This window comes from Portunus trituberculatus, chromosome 46, assembly GCF_017591435.1.
Source record: "Portunus trituberculatus isolate SZX2019 chromosome 46, ASM1759143v1, whole genome shotgun sequence".
In the NCBI taxonomy this organism is placed as follows: Eukaryota; Metazoa; Arthropoda; class Malacostraca; order Decapoda; family Portunidae; genus Portunus; species Portunus trituberculatus.
The window spans coordinates 24655418-24682261 of NC_059300.1; the positions used below are offsets into that span (position 1 = coordinate 24655418).

At 39.4% G+C, this 26844-nt stretch overlaps 1 protein-coding gene across 7 annotated transcripts in view; it reads right to left on the minus strand.

Annotated features, from left to right (window-relative positions):
• The window catches only part of LOC123520011 (polycomb protein Asx-like), a 141764-nt gene that overhangs the window by 109585 nt on the left and 5335 nt on the right, over nt 1-26844 (minus strand). For 5 of the 7 annotated variants that reach the window (XM_045281800.1, XM_045281804.1, XM_045281803.1 and 2 more), the window contains exon 2: nt 24086-24187. In XM_045281800.1, coding sequence (XP_045137735.1) covers nt 24086-24128 — 43 coding nt within the window. In that variant the 5' untranslated portion in view covers nt 24129-24187. Of the gene's footprint in view, nt 1-22504; nt 22560-24085; nt 24188-26844 lie in introns of all 7 variants that reach the window. The other 2 variants (XM_045281802.1, XM_045281801.1) reach the window with 1 other exon arrangement.

A 26844-nucleotide genomic window follows, 5' to 3' on the forward strand; every position in this document is an offset into this window, starting at 1 on the left:
TGGTCGTCTTTCACTTTTCCCATTTCCATGACATGGCTTTTGTCCACATTGAATTCCATCTCCCATTTTTGCTCCATTTCCAGATCTTGTTTAAGTCTTCCTGTAGTATTTCACAATCCTCTTTTTGTTTAATGACTCTGCACAGTTTCGCATCGTCCATAAACAGATTTATGTAGCTGTTCACTCCCTCTGGCATGTCATTTATATATACGAGAAAAAGTATTGGTGCCAATACTGACCCTGTGGCACTCCGCTGTCTACTGTTCTCCACTTGGACTTCATATCTTTAACTATCGTCCTTATTTCTCTCCCCTTAAGTAATTCTTCATCCATCTCAATGTGCTTCCTTTTAAGCCACCCTTCTCCTCTAACTTCCATAGTAATCTTTCATGTGGCACTTTATCAAAAGCCTTTTTAGATCTAAATAAATACAGTCAACCCATCCCTCTCTCTTGTACTTTATCAACTATTCTAGAGTAGAAACTCAATAAATTTGTCACACATGACCGACCTTTTCTAAAACCAAATTGGCTATTTGATAATATTTTGTTGTCTTCAAGAAACTCGATCCATTGCTTCTTTATTACTTTTCACACATCTTGCATATTACACTAGTTAGTGATACCGGCCTGTAATTTAAAGGTTCTTCCTTCCTTCCGCTCTTATATATGGGAACCACCTCAGCTCTTTTCCACTCCACTGGCACTGTTCCATTTTCTATTGAGCATTTTATGATGTTGTATATTGGACTTGCTAGTTCTTCCCTACATTCTTTCAGTATTCTGCCTGAGACTTCATCCGGTCCCATTGCCTTTTCCTCATCCAATTCCGTCATCAACTTTTTATTTCAAGCTTGGTTACTTTAATCTCTTTCATATAGACAGTCTCTCTATTACCCTGTGGTCTTTCAAATTTGGATTCCTTAGTAAAGACCTCATGAAATTTACTATTTAACAGTTCTGCCATACTTTTGGGTCTTCCACCATTCCGTTTTCTCCTTTTAACCTTTCTATTGTTTCTTTTTGTCTTATTTTTCCATTTATGAATCTGTAGAACAATTTTGGTTGTTCCTTACATTTTTCGACAATGTCCTTTTCATAGTTCTTTTCTTCTTCCTTTCTCACCTTAGCATATTCATTTCTTGCTGTTTTGAAGTTTTCCTTATTTTCTGGATTTCTGTTTCTTCTCCACCTTTTCCATGCTCCATCTCGTTTCTCCTTTGCCCTAGCACATCTTGCATTAAACCAATCTTTCTTTCCTTCTTCTTTAGGTCTATATTTGGAACATATTCCCTGACCCCAGTTTTGTATATTTCCAAAAATAAGTTATATTTCTCTTGAACCGTTAATGAGTTTTCCATCTCCTCCCAGTTTACGTTTTAAAATAGTTCTTGAGATTCTCAATATCAGCCTTTCTGTAATTTAATCGGTCTCCTTTGTATGATTCATCTCTATCTTCCTTTCCTTCTTCTATATCCATCTCTAATATTACATGGTCACTCTTTCCCAATGGGCACTTGTATCTTATATCATCGTTAATTGGTATATCCCTTGTAAAAACTAGGTCTAATCTTGCCGGCTCATCGTTTCCTCTGAATCTTGTGTTTTCCTTTACTCTTTGGACCATCAAATTATCTATCATTAGGTTCAGGAATCTATCTCCCCAGGCATCTTCCCCCATACCACTTTCATAATTTTCCCAGTCTACCTCCTTACAGTTGAAATCTCCTATCAATATCACTTTTCTCCTTTCCTTAATGATTCTTGTAAGACTCCTTATTGTGTCATCTATCATGTCTCTATATTCTTGGTTAGTCCATGAGTTTGTTTTGGTGGCACATATGTTCCAATGATTGTTAACTCCTTTTTGTTAATATGCATCTTAACATACAGTATTTCTGATTTTCCTTCCCCAAACTCCACTTGATTTACCACTATCTCCTTCCTTAACATCATCATGACTCCTCCTCCTCCTTTACCCACTCTCTCTCTCCTCCATATATTATACCTTTTATCTATGTCTATTTTTATTGCCTCATTTAACTTTGTTTCCACCAGGCATACAATATCTGGTTCTTCTTTCTTTATGTAATCTCTTAATTCTAATTTACTAGATAAAATCCCATCTATGTTTGTATACATCATTTTAATCTCTTGTTCTTATCATTTTAGTTAAACTTGCTCCATTCTTTTCTCTTCTTTCTCTTTTATATACCATTTCCTTATCCTGTCTCCTATAATTCTCCAAAAAAATGCCTTCTTCTCCTCCTCTGACCTTTCATTATTTTTTCTCTTGCTTCTGCCACCAGTTCATTGTGTCTCTTCCTTTCCTCCTCGTTTCTATTTTTCTTTATATATATATCTTTGCAACCTTCTGTTTCTCTGAGTTTCGTTTTCTATATAGTACTTCTTCTGCTGCTGCTTGTGATTTTAGTAATATCTTAATTGGTCTCACTGTTCCTTCTTGATATGGTCCCATTCTATGGATTTCTTCTACTTCCTCTTCTAAGTTCTGTCTATCCTCGTCATTCAGATGTTTTAGTAGGTCTTTTACTGATTTCATTTCGTCTTTTTCCTTCTTGGTCTATATTTAACATTTTTTCTTTCAGTCCAAAAATAATTACACTCTTCTTTTTCCAATTTCTCTTACTAAATTTTCTTTTTCTTGAGGACTCCTATCATTTTGCTTGTCATATTTTCATCTCTTTCTTTTAACTGTTCTTGAAATACTTCTTGAAATGATTCCTTGTCTTTCTTATCTTGGATTCTCCATGCTTGTACTTCTTTTTAATCACGTCTTGTACTCTTTCTTCTTCTTTGTTAACTAGATCTTTTAGCTTTTCTTTTTCTTTCTCGGCTTTACCGAGTCCTTCTTCCATCAATTTCTTATAGTTCGCTATTTGGACTTTTAATTCTTCATTTTCGGTTCTTAGCCTAGTTTCGTTTTCTTCCACTCTTTTATCCTTTCTTTCAATTTCTGGAGCTCTTTATCCTGTTCTTCATTCTCTTTCATTCCCATACTCTCCTTTATCAATTTATCTAATTTACGTTCGATAGTTAAGACTCTATCAAATAGTGAAGTTTGCGCCGTATCAAAGCCTTCAAATTCTCCTCCTCCCTCACCAACATTGTCATCATCAGCTTTCATTCTTTCCTTGTCACATACCTGCATTTAGATGGAATATCTTTCTCACTCATTATTATTTAACACTGTATTCATGAAAAAAAAATGAGTCCACACTTATCGCCCAGGCCACTGTAAACCCAAACAAAGGTAGTGAAGATCAGCTGATTCTCGGGAGCGACGGTATCGCGTCCTTCCTCTGCTGCGTCTCGTCTGTGTGTGTGTGTGTGTGTGTGTGTGTGTGTGTGTGTGTGTGTGTGTGTGTGTGTGTGTGTGTGTGTGTGTGTGTGTGTGTGTGTGTGTGTATTTACCTAGTTTTAGTTTTACAGGGCCTGGGCTTTATGCTCGTGTGGCCACGTCTCCATATCTACACTTATCCAATCTTACTTTAAAACTATGCACACTCGTTGCAGACACTACTTCTTCATTCAAACTGTTCCATGTCTCAATACATCTTTGCAGGAAACTATACTTTTTAATATCTCATACACATCTTCCATTCCTCAGCTTCTTACTATGCGATCTTGTGCTTCGACTGGCATATTCTTCTCTCAGAATCAGATACTCATTGTCCACTCGGTCCATTTCGTTTATCAATTTATAAACTTGTATGAGATCCTCTCTCTCCCTTCTCTGTTCCAATGGTGGAAGATCCATAGCCTTTAGTCTCTTCTCATATGTCATCCCTTCAAGTTCTGGGACCATTCTTGTAGCCATTTTTTGTAGTCTCTCCAGCTTCCTTATGCGTTTCTTTTTGTGAGGGGTCCACACTAGTCCTGCATATTCCAATCTGGGTCTTATTATAGTACTTATCAGTTTCTTCATCATTTCTTTGTCCATGTAGTGAAATGCTATTCCAATATTCCTTAGTAAATTATATGTCTCTCTGTGAAATGCTATTCCAATATTCCTTAGTAAATTATATGTCTCTCTGAAAATTCTATCAATATGGCTTGCCGGTTGATTATTTTCTTCCAACGTCACTCCCAAATCCTTTTCCTTTTTTACTTTCTCCAGTTCTACTCCATCTCCCATCTTATAGATTCCCACTGGTCGTCTTTCACTCTTTCCCATTTCCATGACATGGCTTTTGTCCACATTGAATTCCATCTCCCACTTTTTACTCCATTCCCAGATCTAATTTAGGTCTCCTTGCAGTATTTCACAATCCTCTTTTTGCTTTATAACTCTGCACAGTCTTGCATCGTCTGCAAACAGATTTATGTAGCTCTTCACTCCTTCTGGCATGTCATTTATATAAATGAGAAAAAGTTTTGGCACTAATACTGACCACTGTGGCACTCCGCTTTCTACTGCTCTCCACTTGGACTTCATATCTTTGACTACCATCCTTATTTCTCTCCCCTCAAATAATTTTTCATCCATCTCAATGTGTTTCCTTTTAAGCCACCCTTCTCCTCTAATTTCCACAGTAACCTTGCATGTGGCACTTTATCAAATGCCTTTTTTAAATCCAAGTAAATACAATCAACCCATCCCTCTCTCTCTCTTGTACCCTGTCAACTATTCTAGAGTAGAAACTCAGTAAATTTGTCATACATGATTTTTTTTTTTTTTTTTTTTTTACATTACAAGGGCACTGGGCAAGGGAAAACAAAGTGTTGGAGAAAAAAAAAATCCCGCTGGTTGCCAGGCCCTGTTAAGAGGAAAGTAGGAGAAAGAAAAAACAAAAAAATCTAAAAGGAGGGTCCAGTTAACGTAAGAGGTGTCTTGACACTCCTCTTTTGAAAGAGTTTAAGTCATAGGCAGGTGGAAATACAGACACAGGTAGAGAGTTCCAGAGTTTACCAGTGTAGGGAATGAAGGAGTGAAGATACTGGTTAACTCTTGCATTAGGAAGATGGACAGAATAGGGATGAGAAGAAGTAGAGAGTCTTGTGCAGCGAGGCCGCAGGAGGGGGAAGGCATGCAGTTAGCAAGTTCAGAAGAGCAGACAGCATGAAAACAGCGGTAGAAGACAGATAAAGATGCAACATTGCGGCGGTGACTTAAAGAATCAAGACAGTCAGTTAGAGGAAAAGAGTTGATAAGACAAAAAGCTTTAGATTCCACCTTGTTTAGTAAAGCTGTGTGTGGATCCCCCAGACATGAGAGCCATACTCCATACACGGGCGGATAAGGCCCTGTACAGAGCAAGCAGCTGGGAGGAGAGAAAATGGACGAAGACGCCACAGGACACCTAACTTCTTGGAAGCTGATTTAGCAAGAGTAGAGATGTGAAATTTCCAGTTTAGATTTTTAGTGAAGGATAGACCGAGTGTGTTTAATGTAGAGGAGAGGGAAGTTGAGTGTTATTGAAGAAGAGAGGATAGTTGTCTGGAAGGTTATGTCGAGTAGATAGTTGTAGAAATTGAGTTTTGAGGCATTGAACAAAACCAGGTTTTCTCTGCCCCAATCAGAAACAAGTGAAAGATCAGAAGTTAGGCGTCCTATAGCATCTCGCCTTGAGTCATTTAATTGTTGTTGGGTTGGGCGTCTGTTGAACGCTGTTGAATAATGCAAGGTGGTATCATCAGCATAGGAGTGGATAGGGCATTGAGTCAGATTTAGGAGATCATTGATGAATAATAGAAAGAGAGTGGGTGATAGGACAGAACCCTGTGGAACACCACTGTTGATAGTTTTAGGGAAGAACAGTGACCGTCTACTACAGCAGCAATAGAACGATCGGAAAGGAAACTGGAGATGAAGGTACAGAGAGAAGGATAGAATCCGTAGGAGGGTAGTTTAGAAATTAAAGATTTGTGCCAGACTCTATCGAAGGCTTTCGATATGTCAAGGCCGACAGCAAAGGTTTCACCAAGTCCCTAAAGAGGATGACCAAGATTCAGTTAGGAAAGTAAGAAGATCACCAGTAGATCTGCCTTTACGGAAACCATACTGGCAATCAGAGAGAAGGTTGTGAGCTGATAGATGCCTCATTATCTTCCTATTAAGGATAGACTCAAAGGCTTTAGAAAGGCAGGAAATCAAAGCTATAGGGCGGTAGTTAGAAGGATTGGAGTGGTCACCTTTTTAGGGACAGGTTGAATGTGAGCAAACTTCCAGCAAGAAGGATAAATAGAAGTAGAGAGACACAGATGAAAGAGTTTGACCAGGCAGTGAGCGAGTTCGGAAGCACAGTTTTGAGAACAACAGGAGGGACTCCATCCGGACCGTAAGCCTTCCGAGAATCAAGGCCAGAGAGGGCCAGGAAAACGTCTTTATAAAGAATTTTAATTTTAGGGATGAAGTAGTCAGAGGGTGGAGGAGTAGGAGGAATATGCCCAGAATCATCCAAAGTTGAGTTGGTAGCAAAGGTTTGAGCGAAGAGTTCAGCTTTAGAAAAGAAGAGACAGCTGTAGAGCCATCTGGATGAAGTAAAGGAGGGAAAGACGAAGAAGTAAAGTTGTTAGAGATATTATTGGCTAGATGCCAGAAATCTCGAGAGGAGTTAGAATTGGAAAGACTTTGACATTTTCTATTGATGAAAGAGTTTTTAGTAAGTTGGAGAATAGATTTGGCATGATTACGGGCAGAAATATATAGGGCATGAGTTTCAGCAGTTGGATGGCTACGGAACCGTTTGTGAGCCGCCTCTCTATCATTGACAGCACGAGAACAAGCAGAGTTAAACCAAGGCTTTTTAGCTTTAGGGTTAGAGAAAGTATGAGGAATGTATAGCTCCATGCCAGAGATAATCACCTCTGTTATGCGCTCGGCACAAGGAGAAGGATCTCTGACATGAAAACAATAATCATCCCAAGGGAAATCAGAATAGTACTGCCTTAGTTCCTCCCACTTAGCAGAGTTAAAATGCCAGAAGCACCTCCGCTTAGGCGGGTCCTGAGGCTGCACTGGAGTGATAGAACAGGTAACGGAAATTAGATTGTGGTCGGAGGAGCCCAACGGAGAGGAAAGTTTAACAGAGTAAGCAGAAGGGTTGGAGGTTAGGAAAAGATCAAGAATGTTGGGCGTGTCTCCAAGACTGACCTTTTCTAAAGCCAAATTGGCCATTTGATAATAATTTGTCGTCTTCAAGGAACTCGATCCATTGTTTCTTTATTTCTCTTTCACACATCTTACATATTACACTAATTACTGATACTGGTCTGTAATTTAGAGGTTCTTCCTTCCTTCCGCTCTTGGAACCACCTCAGCTCTTTTCCATTCCACTGGTACTGTTCCATTTTCTATTGAGCATTTTATGATGTTGTATATACGACTTCCTAGTTCTTCCCTACATTCTTTCAGTATTCTGCCTGAGACTTCATCTGGTCCCATTGCCTTTCTTCATCCAGTTCCTTCATTAATTCTTTTATTTCAAGCTTGGTTACTTTCATCTCTTCCATATAGGTGGTCTTTCTATTACCCTGTGGCCTTTCAAATTTGGATTCCTTAGTAAAGACCTCCTGGAACTTATTATTTAACTGTTCTGCCATACTTTTTGGGTTTTCCACCATCCCATTTTCTCCTTTTAACCTTTCTATTCTTTCATTTAGTCTTATTTTTCCGTTTATGAATCTGTAGAACAATTTTGGTTGCTCCTTGCATTTTTCGACTATGTCCTTTTCATAGATCCTCTCCTCTTCCTTCCTCACTTTAACATATTCATTTCTTGCTATCTTGAAGTTTACCTTATTTACTGCATTTCTATTTCTCCTCCACCTTTTTCATGCTCCATCTCTTTTCTCCTTTGCCCTGGCACACTTTGCGTTAAACAAATCTATCTTTCCTTCTTCCTTACGTCTATATTTCGGGACATATTCCCTGACTCCTGTTTTGTATATTTCCAAAAATAAGTCATATTTCTCTTGCACCCCCTCAGAGTTTTCCATTTCCTCCCAGTTAGCGTATTTGAAATAGTTCTTGAAATTCTCAATATCAGCCTTTCTATAATTTAATCGGTCTCCTTTGTATGATTCACCTCTATCTTCTTTTCCCTCTTCTATATCCATTTCTAATATTACATGATCACTCTTTCCCAATGGGCACTTATATCTTATATCATCATTCATTTGTATACCCCTTGTAAAAACCAGATCTAATCTTGCCGGCTCATCATTTCCTCTGAATCTTGTGTCTTCCTTTACTCTTTGGTCCATCATATTATTTATCATTAGGTTCAGAAATCTATCTCCCCAGGCTTCTTCCCCCATACCACTTTCATAATTTTCCCAGTCCACTTCTTTACAGTTGAAATCTCCTACTAATATCACTTTTTTCCTTTCTTCAATGATTCTCGTTAGACTCCTTATTGTGTGTCATCTATCATGTTTTTATATTCTTGAATGGTCCATGAATTTTTTTTGGTGGTACATATGTTACAATGATTGTTAGCTCTTTTCTATTAATATGCATCTTAACATACAGTACTACTGCTTTTCCTTCCCCACATTCCACTTGGTTTATCACCATCTCCTTCCTTGACATTATCATGACTCCTCCTCCTCCTTTACCCCCTCTGTCACTCCTCCATCCATTATACCTATTATCCAAGTCTATTTTGATTGCCTCATTTAGTTTCGTTTCAGCCAGGCATACAATATCCGGATTTTCTTTCTTTATATAATCTCTTAATTCTAATTTACTTGATAAAACCCTGTCTATGTTCGTATACATCATTTTTAGTCTTTGCCTTTATCACTTTTAGTTAAACTTGTTCCACTTTTTCCTCTTCCTTCTCTTTTATATACCATTTCCTTATCCTGTCTCCTAGAATTCTCCAAAAAAATGCCTATCTTTCCTCTTCTGACCTTTCATTATTTTCTTCCCATACTACTGCCGCCAGTTCGTTGTATCTCTTCCTTTCTTCCTCATTTCTATTTTTCTTTATATATATATATATATATATATATATATATATATATATATATATATATATATATATATATATATATATATATATCCTTGCAACCTTCTGTTTCTCTGAGTTTAGTTGTTCTATATAATATTTCTTCTGTTGCTGCTTGTGATTTTAGTAGTATTTTAATTGGTCTCGTTTTTCCTTCTTGATATGGTCCCATTCTGCTTATTTCTTCTACTTACCCTTCTAAGTTCTGCCTATCTTCGTCATTTTGATTTTTTAGCAGGTCTTTGACTGATTTCATTTCTTCTTTTTCTCTTCTTGGTCTATATTTTATATTTTTTTTCTTTTAATCCAAATACGATTACACTTTTTTTCTGCAATTTCTCTAACTTGATTTTCTTTTGTATTGAGGACTCCTATAATTTTGTTTGTCATATTTTCATTTCTTTCTTTTAGTTGTTCTTCAATCACCTGAAAATAATCCTTATCTTTCTTATTTTGGACTCTCCATGCTTGTACTTCTTTTTTAATCATGTTCTGTACTCTTTCCTCTTCTTTGTTTACTAGATCTTTCAGCTTCTCTTTTTCTTTCTCGGCTTTACTGAGTCCTTCTTCCATCTGCTTCTTGTAGTTAGCTACTTCCTTTTTCAGTTCTTCGTTTTCCGCCCTTAGCCTAGCTTCGTTTTCTTCCACTTTTTTTTATACTTTCAGTTTTTTAAACTCTTTTTCCTGTTCTTCATTCTCTTTCATTCCCATACTCTCCTTTATCCATTTATCTAGTTTATGTTCAATAGTTAACACTCTCTTAAGTAGTGAAGTATTTGCCGTATCAAACCTTTGAATGCACTTACTCCCTCATCAACATATTCATCTTCTTTCATTCTTTCCCTAGTCTCATACCTGCATTTAGATGGAATCTCTTCTTTACTCATGATTCTCTAACACTTGATTTCATGAAAAACGAGTCAACACTACTCACCCAGGTCACTGCAAATACTATACAAGAGGTAGTGAAGATCAGCTGAGAGCGACGCCACTGCGTCCTTCCTGTGTGTGTGTGTATTTACCTAGTTGTAGTTTTACAGGGCCTGGGCTTTATGCTCGTGTGGCCCCGTCTCTATATCTACACTTATCCAATTCCTCTTTAGAACTATGCACACTCGTTGCTGACACCATTTCCTCATTCAAGGAATGGTGGAAGTCGTATAACATCAAGCAAGCCCTAGATAACATCAAGTCATCTTGGGACGAAGTGAAGACGTCTACCATGAACTTGGCGTGGGATAAAGTATGGCCAGAATGCGCGCATGACTTCCCAGGCTTTGCTGAAGACGACATTGGTGCGATCAGAAATGACAGTAAATCTGTGCCATAGGACTGGCTTTGATGAAGTTGATGATGATGATGTTCAAGATCTTTTGGAAAGCCATGCTGAACCTCTCTCAAATGAACTTAGAGCTAGACAAGGCATCACAGGAAACAGAAAAAGAGGTAGACGAGGAAAAAGAACCTGTGCATGCATAGCCTGGACATCAAAACTCTTATAGAATGTCTCGTTGGCATCGAAAAAGCTCTGGAAACCCTGAAGGAATATGACCCTAAACCTGCCAGGAGTAGCAAAGTGGCTCATGACGTAGAAAAAACTGTCAAGATTTATCAAGAAATCTATGATGAAAAAACAAGAAAAACCAAACAGTCCTCCATCTACTCGTTCTTCAAGCCAGTCAGACATGCCGTCCCTATCACACCTGCAGACCCTGCTACAGCTGGCCCTTCCACATCCGCTACCGACGGTTCTACAGCTGGCCGTTCCTCCATATCCTCTTTCTTCAAACAAGTGAAACATTCCAACCCTGCTACAGCTGGCCCTTCCTTCATATCCTTTCTTTAAATCAGTGAAACATGCCGACCCTGCTACAGCTGACCCTTCCATATCTTCCTCCAACAGTGCAGATGACGACGTCTTATCCTCATCTGCACACTCAGATGAGTAAGGGCTGAAATCCCTATTGTCCCTTAGCCTCGGGAGGGACATCATCTGATAGAATACATGGCGAGTGAAGGGTAAATAAAAACGTTTTGTTTATTTCTTTTGCGCAGTACTTTACATTTTTTTTTTTTTAATGGCGATTTTCATGTATTACCGCTGCAGCCAAGAGTGAGGGGTTATAATTGTTATGTGCATGTTCAGGCATTTAGACATATCTGTTGAGACAATGAATGCTGTTGAAAGAGTTTTGTCCAACAATGGATTTAAAGTGAAAGTGTGAAGAGCTTGTGTCGAGGCTCACATGAAATTGTTATTATGTGTGTGTGTGATGCAGTCGCTAGTGATGTCACTGGTCAGTGATTAATGAAGTACAGTGAGGTGAATAAGGAGTGAACATTGTGAGTGGTGTAATGCACACATATTTAACATCGTGAGTGGTGTATCCAACCGTGACGTATGTAGGGTGATGCTGAGTGTTGTATGCGGAGTTAAGGCAGTGGTACAGTGGAGAACTGCTAATTGTGACTTGAGGCGTACAATGTGAAACACTACAGTGAAATATAATGAGAGGTCACACAATATGGCAGAGTGAGAGGCTGTAACTGGGACGTAATCCGAGACGCGTGCAACTGGTGGCAGCGACTGCAGTTATGACATCTGGTGCCATATAGATAGTGAGTTTGGGAAAAGATAGTGACACTGGTGAAGAATAGTGACATGTTATTGACATCACTGTGACGTGGAAGTGTACTGTGGGGTGCTGTTAACTCTTAACCCCTTCGCGCCGGATGTTAAAAAAGCCCGCCTGTATGATACACGGGTGGTAGTGCCGCACGGCCGAGCGCGGGAAACTCGTGCAAGCTTGTCATACTTGTCGTCTTTGTGTATTATGCTGCTATTTTCTAGTCACTATATCGCCTTCGAAGAGGAAAGTGGACGCTTCTCTCTTGAGAGAGAGAGAGAGAGAGAGAGAGAGAGAGAGAGAGAGAGAGAGAGAGAGAGAGAGAGAGAGAGAGAGAGAGAGAGATGTGACATTTGCTAATATTTTAGACACAAGCGGACGCATGTAGCTTATCTTCGAGAGGTAGAGGGGAGGGAGGGAGGGAGAGGGAGAGAGAGAGAGAGAGAGAGAGAGAGAGAGAGAGAGAGAGAGAGAGAGAGAGAGAGAGAGAGAGAGAGAGAGAAAATTAGAAAATTTGTTGTTTTTGTGTGTGTGTGTGTGTGTGTGTGTGTGTGTGTGTGTGTGTGTGTGTGTGTGTGTGTGTGTGTGTGTGTGTGTGTGTGTGTGTGTGTTTTCACAGAATGTTACAAGGCATGTAACTTATCTTTCGAGAGGGAGAGGGGAAGGGAGGGAAGGGAGATGGGGAGGGAGGGAAGGGAAGGAGGGAGGGAGGAGGGAGGGAGGAGGGAGGGAGGGAGGGAGGGAGGAGGAGGGAGAGAGAGAGAGAGAGAGAGAGAGAGAGAGAGAGAGAGAGAGAGAGAGAGAGAGAGAGAGAGAGAGAGAGAGAGAGAGATGGGAAGTCTATGCCATTGGGTAATTTTAGACACAAGGTGGGACGCATGTAGCTTATCTTTAGTGATTGGTGGAGACAAGGATGGTGGGAGGAGCACTAGGATTTCAAGGACAGCATACGGCGTGTGTAGTTGGTATCCAACACACTATACGGGACAACTGAACTGAAGAAAGCTCAGAAAAGAAATATGATGTCTACGTAGGCGTCACCGTATATGCTACTGGGGCTTCATGACGCCTACATAGGCGTCACCGTATTGAAGGGGTTAAACTCACCTGATTACTAACGTGACTGCAACAAACCAATGAATGATTAATAGTGACTAGAATGGTAGGAAACAATGCCTAGACAGTGAATGATAGTGACTACTGCGATATATTTCTTCGCATTAATGATGTAAAAAAAATAATAAAAGCCCGCCTACGTGCTTTGTAAATAGTCTTCCTAAAAAAAAAAAAAAAGTTGCATTTTTGTTAATAAAATTATATAGAGTACGCTAGTGCAACATCTGTGACATATATAACGGGTGGGATAATAAGACACCAACAGTGATGTCCACACCAAACACAAAACTGGTGTCGCCACAGGAGGTAACACACGGTCACAGAGTGATGACAAGAGGCGTAAACTCACAGTGTGAAGAAGAGATGAGCAAGTGGACAGCCAAAATCATGTAAAATAATTTATAAGTGAAACAAAATTTGCATTTTGTGTTTGAAATACAGCTGTAAGCTTAAAGTTGTATGTAAACATGCACCTGGTACTATATAAATTCTCGTGTTTGACTCGTATAACTGAGCGGTACAATGACACGGTTGTATGGATTTAGATATCGCTTTCAGTCATTGAATTAAACACAGTTAGCTTGCCTCACAGTGATTTTCATAGATTCATGTTGGCTAGGAGCAAAGATTTTGAGGTTTGAAATTTAAGGTCCGTTCTCCGGCTTTGGGTACATTACTGCAGCGCGGCGATTTTCGTGTCAAATCCAGATCTACTGTTATCTGTGTTACATGTTATAATGGGTTCGGTATACGGTAATTTCAATTTACAGTAAGGTTTCCAGGAAAGCATATGTACTGTATAACGAGGACTTACTGTATAAACAGTAATCGCCCGCGTATGCAGATTGCCACTATCCAGAGCTGCCCCCAAGCGTATTCAAACCTATTGTGCGAGCAATCCCTCGATCCCGCTAGGTGGCAATACTTACTCCCAAACTCAAATAATGGCGACACTATTCGGCAAGTATGTAGTGTTCTTTGTCATTCCAGCATGGCAGGAGTGTACGTATGTCCCACTACCACTTAAGGCGGCGTCACACTAGCACTTTTTGCGTCGTCTTCAACCCCCGCTTAACGAAGGGGTTACGTTCCTAAAATCCCTTCGTTAACCCTTTCCTTCCGGCGCTTAAACTATTTTCCCGTTTGCTATGATGGCTAAAAATGGTAAGCCTAGAAATTGTCAGAAAACTGTTTGAATACTAATAATTATTTTCTCTTTGTTATTCTGAATACAATGATGTACTTTGTAGCTCAATGTGACCTCTGAAAGTTCAGTTTATGCCTTATCAAGGATTCCTCCTCCTCCCGCTGTGTGATCCGTCTTCCAGAAACAGCCCGGAGAGCGATGACACCACGCGCACACACACACACACACACACACACTCTCTCTCTCTCTCTCTCATCTTGGATGGGAAATTGTACACTTCCAATGAGAGAGAGAGAGAGAGAGAGAGAGAGAGAGAGAGAGAGAGAGAGAGAGAGAGAGAGAGAGAGAGAGAGAGAGAGATTTCATCCCTTTTCATATCAAGTTTCAGGCAAATAACATTATCTCTCTCTCTCTTTTTCTCTCACACACAAACGCACACACACACGTAATGGGAAAGACTGGCTGGGTGACCAGCAGATGACCGAGGCAAATAACATTATCTCTCTCTCTCTCTCTCTCTCTCTCTCTCTCTCTCTCTCTCACACACACACAAACACACACGCACACGTAATGGGGAAGACTGGCTGGGTGACCAGGAGGCGACCGAGGTGAATTACACACGCTTTCATGCGCCAACCTGTTAGTTGATCTCTCTCTCTCTCTCTCTCTCTCTCTCTCTCTCTGACAAGTTACCTTCTACCATTTTATTATAAAATCAAAGATAATGAAAAAAATCAACATGAAAGAATGATAGGAAATATTTTTTTTCACTTTCCGAGTCCTCACTAATGTCTTCGCTTTCTTCAGTTTCTTCTTCTAAATATTCACTGTCACTGTCTTCAAACTCAGAAGCACTGCTAAATACATATGTTCTGTCCTGCTCCATGTTATGATTTTTTTTTTTTTTTTTTTTTTTTTTTATACCATGGGGGCTTTTCACGGGAATTTATGGGCTAAAGGGGATACTTATTAAGGGTACCTCCTATTTCAAAGCCCACCCGCTAGGAAACCATTGCCCCGAGTGAGGAAGCCCAACCTACACTCAGACCATAGACAGGATTTGAACCCGTGTGCTTGGAGATCCCTCAGATCCCAAAGCACGCACGGATCCACTGTATCCACTGTACCTTCGCTCTTATCAGGATGTCTCTTCGCAATTATCATGGTGCTTTCCACCAGGCAGGTCGCTGGGGTTGCTAAATGTCGCCCGGAGAAAGGGAAAATAGCTTAGTTACCGCTAAATTTCCAGAGCTTTAGTGACAACACTACATGTGGAAACATGCCAGACACTTCCACTCACCATCTGACTCGAGAAACCGCGCTTGGAGCTCAAAATTGAGGAGCGAAAATTCTTGATTACGGGTATGATCGCCGTCGCTACGGACGCATTGATGTAATCGTATATATACGATTGCCGGAAGGAAAGGGTTAAGCGAATTTTCGTTAATTCTTATGTTATGGCGATCGTTCCCGTAACCAAGAATTTTCGCGCCTCATGTTTGAGCTCCACGTGCAGTTTCTCGAGTCAGATGGCGAGTGAAAGTATCTGGCTTCTTTTTCCACCCATAGTGTCGCCACTAACTCTGTATATTTAGGGGTAACGACTAACAAAGCTATTCTCCCATTCTAAGGGCAACACTTGGCAATCCCAGCGACCTGCCATGTCGAAAGCACCCTGATAAGAGCGAAGGGACGGCTCAGTCAGTGTTGCCGTTTTTGTTACTAACATACCAAATTCAGTACATTAACCCCTTCGCGCCGGATGTTAAAAAAGCCCGCCTGTATGATATACGGGTGGTAGTGCCGCGCGCCCGAGCACGGGATACTCGTGCAAGCTTGTCATACTTGTCATCTTTGTGTATTATGCTGCTATTTTTTAGTCACTATATCGCCTTTGAAGAGGAAAGTGGACGCTTCTCTCTTCGGAGAGAGAGAGAGAGAGAGAGAGTGACATTTGCTAATATTTTAGACACAAGCGGGATGCATGTAGCTTATCTTTCGAGAGGAAGAGGGGGAGGGAGAGAGAGGGAGGGAGAGAGAGAGAGAGAGAGAGAGAGAGAGAGAGAGAGAGAGAGAGAGAGAGAGAGAGAGAGAGAGAGAGAGAGAGAGAGAGAGAGAGAGAGAGAGAGAGAGAGAGATGGGAACAGTCTATGCCAGGGGTACTCAACTGGCGGACCGCAGTCCGGATCCGGACCTTCTGAGTGTTGCAGTTGGACCTCAGACCCCAGGAAGAGAAAATTCTAGTTAAATAGCATGAAGGTCCTGGTGAAAGTATCTTGCAAGTTTTTTTTTTTGGTCGACTATGACTATATATATTTAGAATAGTTTTCCTATGATATTACATTTTCTGTTATTGCTTTTGCATTAACAGAAAATGAGAAAAATCAGCTGGCTTCTGTTGTTTACATACATGGCTGGCGAGGCAAGGGTAAACTTTGACATGAGATGTTCTGGACAAGTCTGAATTTATCTTAGGCTTCCTATCAATAGTTGCATTTGTTCAGGAATAATTCAGGAGTACGTTGGTAGCAGGGGCGTATATTCAGGGTGTGCTAGCCTGCTTAAAATATGGGGTTGGGTGTGCTGCTCAACCAGCCAGCGCTCATTGCTGGTTGAGCAGCACAACCAGCCATGGCTGGAAGTTATAAAATACTTTTGGCTCTCATTATGTGGCACATGTACGTCGATTTTGCGTCGAGAGTTCACAGGCTGCAGGAGGAGCGCGTTTTGCTATGGAGCCCGTAGACAGGTGAAAAAAAAAATCAGATGGGACAAATTGAATAATTGGTAACAGATTCAATTCTTCTTACTGACGCACATAATGATGACCTTTTTATCTATATCACGATGCAAGCAAGAAAGAATCTTGCCAGGACTTGTTGGGTGTGACTGATAAGGAAGAACACGGGGAGAGGAATTTGTAAATTTTTATTTTTTTTTCTAAGAGGGAAAGTTATGAGTGAGTGAGTGATTTGAAGGAAGGCACCACAACAGTCAATGTCTTTTTTTCAGGGAAGTTATGAATGAGTGAGTGAGTGAGTGAGTGATTTGAAGGAAGGCGCCACAACAGCCAATGTCTTTTTTTTCGAGGAAAATTATGAATGAGTGAGTGAGTGAGTGATTTGAAGGAAGGCGCCGCAACAGCCAATGTCTTTTTTTCAAAGGAAAGTTATGAATGAGTGAGTGAGTGATTTGAAGGAAGGCGCCACAACAGCCAGGGTCTTTTTTTCAGGGAAAATTATGAGATTGTTTTCTTTTTTATATTTCATGTAATAAAAATTTCCGAACCTATGCGTACATTGGAGCTTGTCTAACTGGACCTTTGCTTATAATAGTTGAGTAGCCCTGGTCTATGCCATTGGGTAATTTTAGACACAAGGCAGGATGCATGTAGCTTATCTTTAGTGATTGGTGGAGACAAGGATGGTGGGAGAAGCAGTAGGATTTCAAGGACAGCATACGGCGTGTGTAGTTGGTATCCCACACACTATACGGGACAACTGAACTGAAGAAAGCTCAGAAAAGAAATATGGTCTACGTAGGCGTCACCGTATTTGCTACTGGGGCTTCATGACGCCCACATAAGCGTCACCGTAGTGAAGGGGTTAAGGAGTCTTAAGTACTTTTGGTACAACTTTAACATAATATGACTAAATTTGGTACTAAGTACATTTGACAAGGAGAATATAATATAATAAGAAGGATATAAGGCAAGTGGATACGTGGCACCACAGCGTTCGTCGGGCGCCCCTGGACCTGTCCTGTACACAGCTTGCTTTCGTCGCAGACTCGTAGTACGGTAGTCCCATACCAAGTAGCCTCAGCCGTGTAACACAGTTTTTCACTCAGTTCTTCCTTGGCGGCCTATGGATTAACACCGTGCACGAGTGACACCGCATTGATTTTTTCGTTCACTTAATACCTACAGTCTTGGATCTCACAAGTTTTGAAACAAAAATGAGTGCAGAAAGAAGTTATAGTAGTGATGAAGACAGTGACGCTGGCACACCTAAAAAGAAATCAAAATATGAGCATAAATTTCAAGAGAAATGGGTGCATGACAAAAGGTTTTCATCTTGGATATGCAAAAGTAAAATTCAGATAAAGCATTCTGTAGTGTGTGTAACTGTGAATTAGCAGGGAGCGTAACTCTACTAGATAGACACAGTAAGACTGAAAAGCACATGAAAAATCAAAGAAACTGACGTCCTTTTTTCAACCATCAGTATCATCAAGTTTTGAAAAGCAAGTTGCTGCATCAGAACTAAAGTTGTGTGCTTTTGTTGCAGAGCATAACTTGCCTATTGCCATTATGGATCATTTGCCAGGACTTGTGGCAAATGCAGCACCTGACTCAAAAATTTTAAGTTCAGTTAAGTGTGCGAGAACAAAGGCAACATCTCTTTTTAAGCAACTAATGGGCCCTAGTTACTTTGATAACTTAATATCTCACTTGAAGAAAACCATGTTTTCCTTGATCATAGACGAGTCAACCGATTTGTCAACAACAAAACATCTTGTGCCTATTGGTCGTTTTTATAATCTAGAAATTCGGAGAACTCAAGATAAGTTTTTGTGTTTAATGGAAGTGGAAGACTGCACAGCCCGGGAAATATACACTTCACTACTAACCTTTTTTGATAAGCATGGAATTCCTGTAGAAAACTTGATTGGCTTTGCAAGTGATAATGCAAGTGTTATGAAGGGTGGCAGAGCAGGCGTACAAGCACTACTGAAAGAAAGAGTTCCATCCCTTTTTGTTCAAGGTTGCGTCTGCCATTTGATGCACCTGTGTGCATGTAATGCTTGCAAAGAACTTCCACATCGGATTGAAGAATTAGCTAGGAATGTGCATTCATACATAATGAACAGTCCCAAAAGACTCTCAGAGTATACTGAATTTCAAATATTCACTGAGACTCAACCTCATAAATTCTAAACCCAAGTTGGACCCGCTGGTTGTTGTTAGAAGAGGTTGTAAGAAGAATCCTGGAGCAATAGCCTGCACTTGCACTCTATTTTACAAGAGCTGCCTTGGAAGATGGTATGGCTGTTGCTTCATCAGTACTTGAAGAATTACACAATCCAGTAACTAAGATGTTCTTTGCCTTTTTGGCCTTCATTTTGCCTGCTATAAATAAAGTGAATGTAGAATTTCAAGCAACTTCCTTTAGAGCACACAAGCTCCGGAAGTCTATCAACAGCAGTGCAAAGGCTATTCTCAGTTATTTTATGAAAAAGGAATATTTGAAGGATAAGGACCTGAGCAAAATAAACCTTAATGATCCATCAAACTATCTTCAGATAAAAGACATATATCGGGGAGCAAAAGTTGAAAGCATTGCCTTGGATTCCTCCTCCAGTATTTCAAAGAAAGACCTACATGATTTTCAGGTAAAAACACTGAACTTTTATGTTACCCTGTCAAAGCAAATGTTTCAGTGCTTCCTGTCCTCTGGGATGTTTGACAAATTGCAGTTACTGGAAGCCTTAGATCCCGAAAACGTGTGTGAAGGAAAGCCCAAGACTGTCATTCCTTTAGCAGTTAAGTTCCCCAATATAATTGAAGAGCAAGATTATGAAGAACTTAATACAGAATGGCGAGAGCTTATCCTATTTGAAATTCCATCTTTGCGTGAATCATCAATGGAGCCAGAACAGTTTTGGTATGCTGTTTCAAAGGAGAAGTGCGGTGATGGACTAAGATTTCCTCATGTATCCAAACTCATGATGAATTTAATGTCCCTGCCTCATTCCTCTGCTGCAGCTGAAAGAATATTCTCATTGGTGACCAATATAAAGACCAAGCAGAGATCAAGACTTAATACAAGTACATTAAATAGTCTACTGCACAGCAAGGCTCTGTTTCAAAATGTAAATTGTAAAACGTGGCAACCTTCTACCCAGTTACTGAAAAAAACAACCCTGAAATGAGAGAAGAGGAGCTGCAATTTTAATTATTAGTGAATTATAAGGTAAGACAATTTCATTCAAGAGTTATGGTACATTTTGTTCTCATTTGGTACTATTGACTGGTTTGATGTGGTACTATTTGAAAAAGTGGAGCGGCAACACTGGTTTCAGTTCATAACTCACTATGGAACAAGACAGATCATTTTTATTTATCAGTGCTTCTGAGCTTGACTACAATGACAGTGATTATAAGGAAGAAACTGAAGAAAGCGAAGACAGCAGTAGTGAAGATTCTGAAAATGATTCAGAGGATCCACCTGTTTTCTCAAAACAGAGAGAAGACTGAGATAGTGGTGATGGAGAACAGACTCCAAACATCGTATTGAGAATCCAGAGTGGCCCACAGAGACACAGGCATGTCTCTCGTGTTCTGCGAAGACGATCAAGGGTGTGTGTGTGTGTGTGTGTGTGTGTGTGTGTGTGTGAGAGAGAGAGAGAGAGAGAGAGAGAGAGAGAGAGAGAGAGAGAGAGAGAGAGAGAGAGAGAGAGAGAGAGAGAGAGAGAGAGAGAGAGAGAGAGAGAGAGAGAGATGATACCTACATGTTATTTGCTTGAAACTTGATATGAAAAGGGGTGAAAGAATACTCTTTCTCTCTCATTGGAAGTGTACAATTTCTCTTCCAAGATGAGAGAGAGAGAGAGAGAGAGAGAGAGAGAGAGAGAGAGAGAGAGAGAGAGAGAGAGAGAGAGAGAGAGAGAGAGAGAGAGAGAGTGTGTGTGTTTGCGCGATGTCATCGCTCACCAAGCTATTTCTGTTTGACGGATCACACAGCGGGCAGAGGAGGAATCCTTGATAAGGCAATAACTAAACTTTCAGAGGTCACATCGAGCTAGAAAGTACATCATTGTATTCAAAATAACAAAGAGAAAATAATTATTAGTATTCAAACAGTCTTGACAATTTCTAGGTTTACCATTTTTACCCATCATGAGATATTGGAAAATGGTTTAATCACTGGAACATAAGGGTTAAGTGAACTAATTATATCAAGTTTAACCCCTGACTTGAGCTTCCATTGAGAGGAAACAAAGAGAGAGTGCATCATATTACAGTAAAGGGTTTAATGAAAGTAAAAATTATGGAGTTAAACATTTAAGCAATTTAATCTAAGACTAGTAAAGGGTTTAATGAAAGTAAAAATTATGGAGTTAAACATTTAAGCAATTTAATCTAAGACTAAGTCATTATAATGTACACTAATGTATGTATGTAACTTTATAATGTTGATAATCTTAAATTTATGAAGGGAGGGAGAGTGGAGCGGGAAATACGTTAGCTGGCAACCTGTGGAATGTAAACAAAGGATGCATCATTGTACTGCATAAAAAACTTGTATACCACATTTCCACAAGGCTTTCCATTTTATCCATTGCAGAGTCACGAGTTCAGGCAGTTCTTTTAGCTTGCAAGGAAGATATGATCTCAACAGCCTTCTTAATAGAGTCTGCTGACTTGAAAATGGTAGACAATAGATGGAGTCAAGCCATGGTGGGAAGCAATGCTATTAGTTTTTTCGCCTCTCTTGTGTCTGTGAATAATATCCAGCTTCACTTTGAGAGTAAGAGACTTCCTGATCTTCTTAGCAATGCTAAGTGACATTGCAGGGCGTTTTGGTGGCATGTTGAGCGAGGGAAGACAAGCTGCTGCTGACGCTGTTATTGTTTTGACCTAGGTGCGCGTGTTGTCCACGAGAGGCGCTGGTGTATTCAAAAGCCTGTTGGCTTGCATGATACGGCGGGCTTTCAAACTTGGAAAAAATTACCTGGATAAAATTTTTTTAAAGCGAGTTTGGTGTTCATTAAAAGAGCAGATGGTAGTAAAAGGAAACCTTCGTTTTAGCGAAATTTCGTTCTGTGAACCTTCATTAAGCGGGGCTTGCCTGTAAGTAGATTTCCACTTTCAGGTGTGCACACTAACTGAACATCACAACATTAGCACATCACAAGTAGAGGTGTACATACAGATAGATATCACAGATCACAGTTCAACTTATTCAATCTTATACATATATGATTGCATCACTTATATTGCCCTGCAGTAAACAATATAGAGCCTGTTATAATCAAGAGTTAAGTATTAATCCTTGTCATTTCTTGAATACTGTATGGAATGAAAATGATGACATCAAAGTCACTTCTTGATCAAATCTGGATTGTCAGCAGGGCAAGCAATGCCCTGATTCCAGACCATCATGTTTGTACAAATTATCCTCAGTATGAGAGAGAGAGAGAGAGAGAGAGAGAGAGAGAGAGAGAGAGAGAGAGAGAGAGAGAGAGAGAGAGAGAGAGAGAGAGAATATCCAATCATAAATCATAAAAAGATTGGCAAACAAGTATTCCTCATAATCTGAGATAAGCAATCATTTAAATCATGTATGAGAATTTTTTTTTTTTTTTCCATTAAAATATAGATCTGGTGGAAGTTGAAGGATGAGCAACAGTATGGAAAAGGTTGAAGAATAAACTCAAAGAATTCATATTCTCACGAATCTAAGAAATAATAAGAAAGCAATGATAACAGATAAAAACAATAGAGTAGGATATAAAAATAATAACATTAAACGGGAAGAGAATGGAGAGCTAGAGTGAGAAAGCATCAGCCACAAATATGAAATAACAAAATGTAAAGAAATTAGCCACATGACTGGATCATGAGTAACCTACCTTGGAAGGAAGGCAAAGTGTCTGGAGACTGGACAAAGGCAAGTACTGTCCCAGTCTATAAAGGAAAACAAGAAAAGAATGAACATGGTAATTATAGTTTCTTGCATACACCAAGCTAGGTGCATGGCAAATTAATAAATGAAAAAGTGCACGAAAGATGTGTGTGTGTGTGTGTGTGTGTGTGTGTGTGTGTGTGTGTGTGTGTGTGTGTGTGTGTGTGTGTGTGTGTGTGTGTGTGAGAGAGAGAGAGAGAGAGAGAGAGAGAGAGAGAGAGAGAGAGAGAGAGAGAGAGAGAGAGAGAGAGAGAGAGAGAGAGAGAAAAAAAAAAAAAAAAAAAAAAGATGAAGTACTATAATGATAAATTATTTCATCAAAGCACATTTATGATTTCTGACTTCACAGAAATTCCTCCAAAATGGATGATACTTGCATTTTCCATGTAGGTAAGAAGCAGTTCAAGTGTATGCATGTAATTTGACTAATGACATCAAAATATATCAGAAAGAGAAGATACATAGTTCAATTTTGCAGTAATACTGCTAACAGGGCAACAGCAGTGTTAGGAAGGTGGCAGATAAGCATTATTAGACTTATGAATATAAACAATAGTGGACTTGCATGCAACCATTACAGAGATATCTGAATTACAAGCAAAGGATAGAATCTGAATTTTCAACACACTGAGCCAAAATCAGACGTATAATGAGCAACTGCGCAGCCTGCACTCACACAATGATTTGTACATGAAATCTTACTACCAAAATTATATTCATAGCTTGGAGGAAAAACAACAGCCCCTAAATCTCCAAATGTGTAGAAAACCAAGCCAGGCTTTCCTTTTGCTGCAGACCAGCGGTGTCTTAATATCTCCCTTCTCTCTTCTTTAACTTACAATCTGTGGAATATTACTACACCTACTCACTGAAACCTAAGTGTCTGAAGCATTAAATGGCAACACTGCCACTGCAGTACAAATTTACACAATAAAACAAGAACATGTTCTGTACTGTGGTGCAATATGCTGTGGCAGCACCACACCTCTGCACCATGCAGGATGTGAGAACAAAACACACACACTCATTCAGTTTTCAATACACACAGCTGCATCACAATGGATAGGTAAAAAAATTACATACTTATATAGTTTTACATGTGGGGTGCTGCACTGTTCCTGCATGGCATATGTGATAACAAAACACACTCACATAATTCTAAACAAGGCAGTGTTGCACTGTTGTGTCAGGCCAGATGAGAGGATAAAACATGCACTCACAAATTTCTAGGATATGCAGTTGGAATACATATGCATTTTCAGTGTTTTAAACATCTTAAGTTTTGCAATCCCTGAGTTTAGTACTAAGGCTTTTAAAGAAGTTAAGTATGAAACTCATGTAGTGTAGAGTATATGTTCTTTATCCTGTGGTATGCAACACTAGTAATATCTGGAGTGCTACATGCTGCATTGCTTCAGCATGTTTTAGGAACAAAGTCACCTCCATTTGCTTAGACAAATTTACATTACAGGTAACAATCTGAATTCACATGCTCAAAAAACCAAGTCCTAAATTCCAAAGTACTTACCTTGAAGAGGATGATCCAAGACAGGCACTGTTAGTGTCTCCATGTGGCAACATTAAATAAGGTACTGTCTTGCCAAACCACCATGCTCTTCAAGTACTTCACCTAAAAAAAATAAATAAATAAATAAATAATAATATAAAAATAGAATTTAGCAATGCATTACAAAAAAGAATGAGTATTAAGCAAATCCTTTATATACAACGATGAAAATTGTATTCAAATCTATTTTGGGATTAAAAGTTGAAGATAATGTGAAAAGTAAAATTCAGGTTCCACTTCAGCTTTTTCTCAGCCAATATGTGCAATGGTCTAATGGACATGACATTCATATTATCTATGAAGTTCTCATAGGCAACACCTCAGCTCAACCAAAGTCAGCAATTCTTTGCCTAATCTCACAGTTACCACTGCACCTCTAAACCAACGTTAGTTCTCTTGAGTGCAAATTATATGAGTCACCAAGTGTATTCTTAAGAAAACTTTAAGGAGCTTCAATATATGGCATAAAGGTAACAAAAAATCATTACAGTATCAAGATTCCACATTGGAAGCTGGAGTTGGCACTGATTGACAATGGTTGCATGTTACATATGCACTATCATGCAATATGCTAACACTAGTCTAACACAGGTAATTAAATCAGTATGCCAACAAATCATGCTGTAACAGGGGAGACTAAAAGCCTTAACATGGGATAGGTTGCAAAAACCCATAGACAAGTCCATAACATGGGGGTAGAGCAACACTGACACAGGTGGAGAGGGAGTGGACCAACCACACCCAAAAAGTGCCACAGCATTTCAGTCCATACGGTTTGCAGAGAAAAAAAAAAATTTGCAGCAAAAGGAGGAGCAGCAGCAGAACACATCCATGAGTTTGTCAAGTTTGCTTCCCATTTTCTATTTCATGATACATAATTGCATTTAATTTTACAATTAGTATTGTAGTTGTTTTAGGGGGAAATTCAGTCAATTTGGTAAAAAATTCCTAAAATATGATATTTGGCATCTGACATCATCACTCTCATCCCGAGCTATGGGAGGTGTTTGCCAGGCACAAGACACATTTCTCACCTGGATATGGTGGTTTAAAGAGGCAGCTGAGCTTGTGCCACACCCCCTTTATCTCTTAGGTTTTGATTTTCTTGCATTTTTTTTTTTTTTTCTGAATTTGTCTTCTGATTAAGCAGTATGACAGTTTGGAAGGAAAACCAGCAACATTGCCACATTCACTCTCCAGGCCCCCCACCCCACAATGCTATCTCCATCAATTTGTTGCCCCCCTTTTTTTTTTTCCTTTTTTTACAATGCAATGTGTAAGTGCTTAAAGAAAGGTGAAGAGTGAAATAAGTCACCAGAGAACCTTGAAAAGGTGGGCGACTGAGGCGACATGTGAATTACCTGCTTCATTTTCTTCCAATCTCAAAGGGGAACAAAAAAGTGTGTCCAGAGCAAGCTATACAGGCACAGCCTATTACCAAAAGAGGAGAGGCAGGCCTACCAAACAATTGATGATGGTTCGCTGGTAGTGATATCATTGGAAAGGCTACAAAAATTGGTCAATCTTATGAAGTGTGAGTGTGGAAACAATTACCTAAAAAATAACGAGTAGTAACTTCAAAATTGGTTCTACCTGACCACTATGAGGTGGGTTGGCTCCAGCAATACCCATAGAATATTCTATTTTCATAATGGATATAGATATATATCTATTATAATTTGTAAAGGCCCACTTGGGTACTGGTTCTCTAGAAGATAAAAAAAAAACATTTGCCAAAATTAGGAAGCAAATGTCTTGATATCTCCCTCAACACGTTAACCGCATCTTGGGCCACCCGTGTACTCAGCAAATATTTCACTTGTTGCGTATTGGTACATCTGAGGCCCGAATATCACTTTCTAAAAACTATTACAAACTTGAGTATACAAACAATTTATGTATAGATTTGTATTTATTATCACTGCAGATGCATTGCTAAGGTACTGGAAAATAAGATAAAATTATAAGACAATAAGTTCATTTGTTGAAAGAAAAAAATAGGCTTCTGAATAACAAGTAATGTTTGGTGACATATTACTTCAAAAATACAATCAATAAGAAAGTAATGGAATATAAGATCATCATAATGTTGATCACTAATTACACAAGTCATGTTTTTCCTTGAAACATGAAATGCAAAGGAGTGGTTGACCCTCACATTCATTGTAATAGGTGGATACTCTCCTAGCTTTGTTTGTGGCCACCTTGTATCCCTCAGACAGTGAGATTTTCTCATAGCACCCTCCACATTGCTTCCTTGTATTTTTCATTGGTCCATCTGCTTCCTGTAAGGTATGTTCTTTTCTTGCACCCAATATATCAGAGGTCCTCTTCCCTGGTTTTGTAATTTCCTCAGGAATGTTTTTAGTAAGAGAGAATTACTGATTCTATGAAGGTTTTTAGGCATACTTGTTTTGCTGAGCAGTATTTATTGTATAGAATTTGAGCATTTGTCACTGATAACCCAGCAATCATTTCCAGAGCCAGCTTCTTGTACCACTTCCTTTATTTGTAGAGTGGCGAGTAGTAGGAATTGAGTTGATCAGCAACATCAACACTTTTTTTTTGCTTTATTGTACTCAATGACACTTTCAGGTTTTACAATCTCTTCTCCTTTTCTGTTTTTCATTCCACTTGGAACTAAGTTATTACTTTACTCAGGTACTGTTGATAGTGTAAAGAATATATCATCATATGCTACAGCCCATGCCTGGCACACT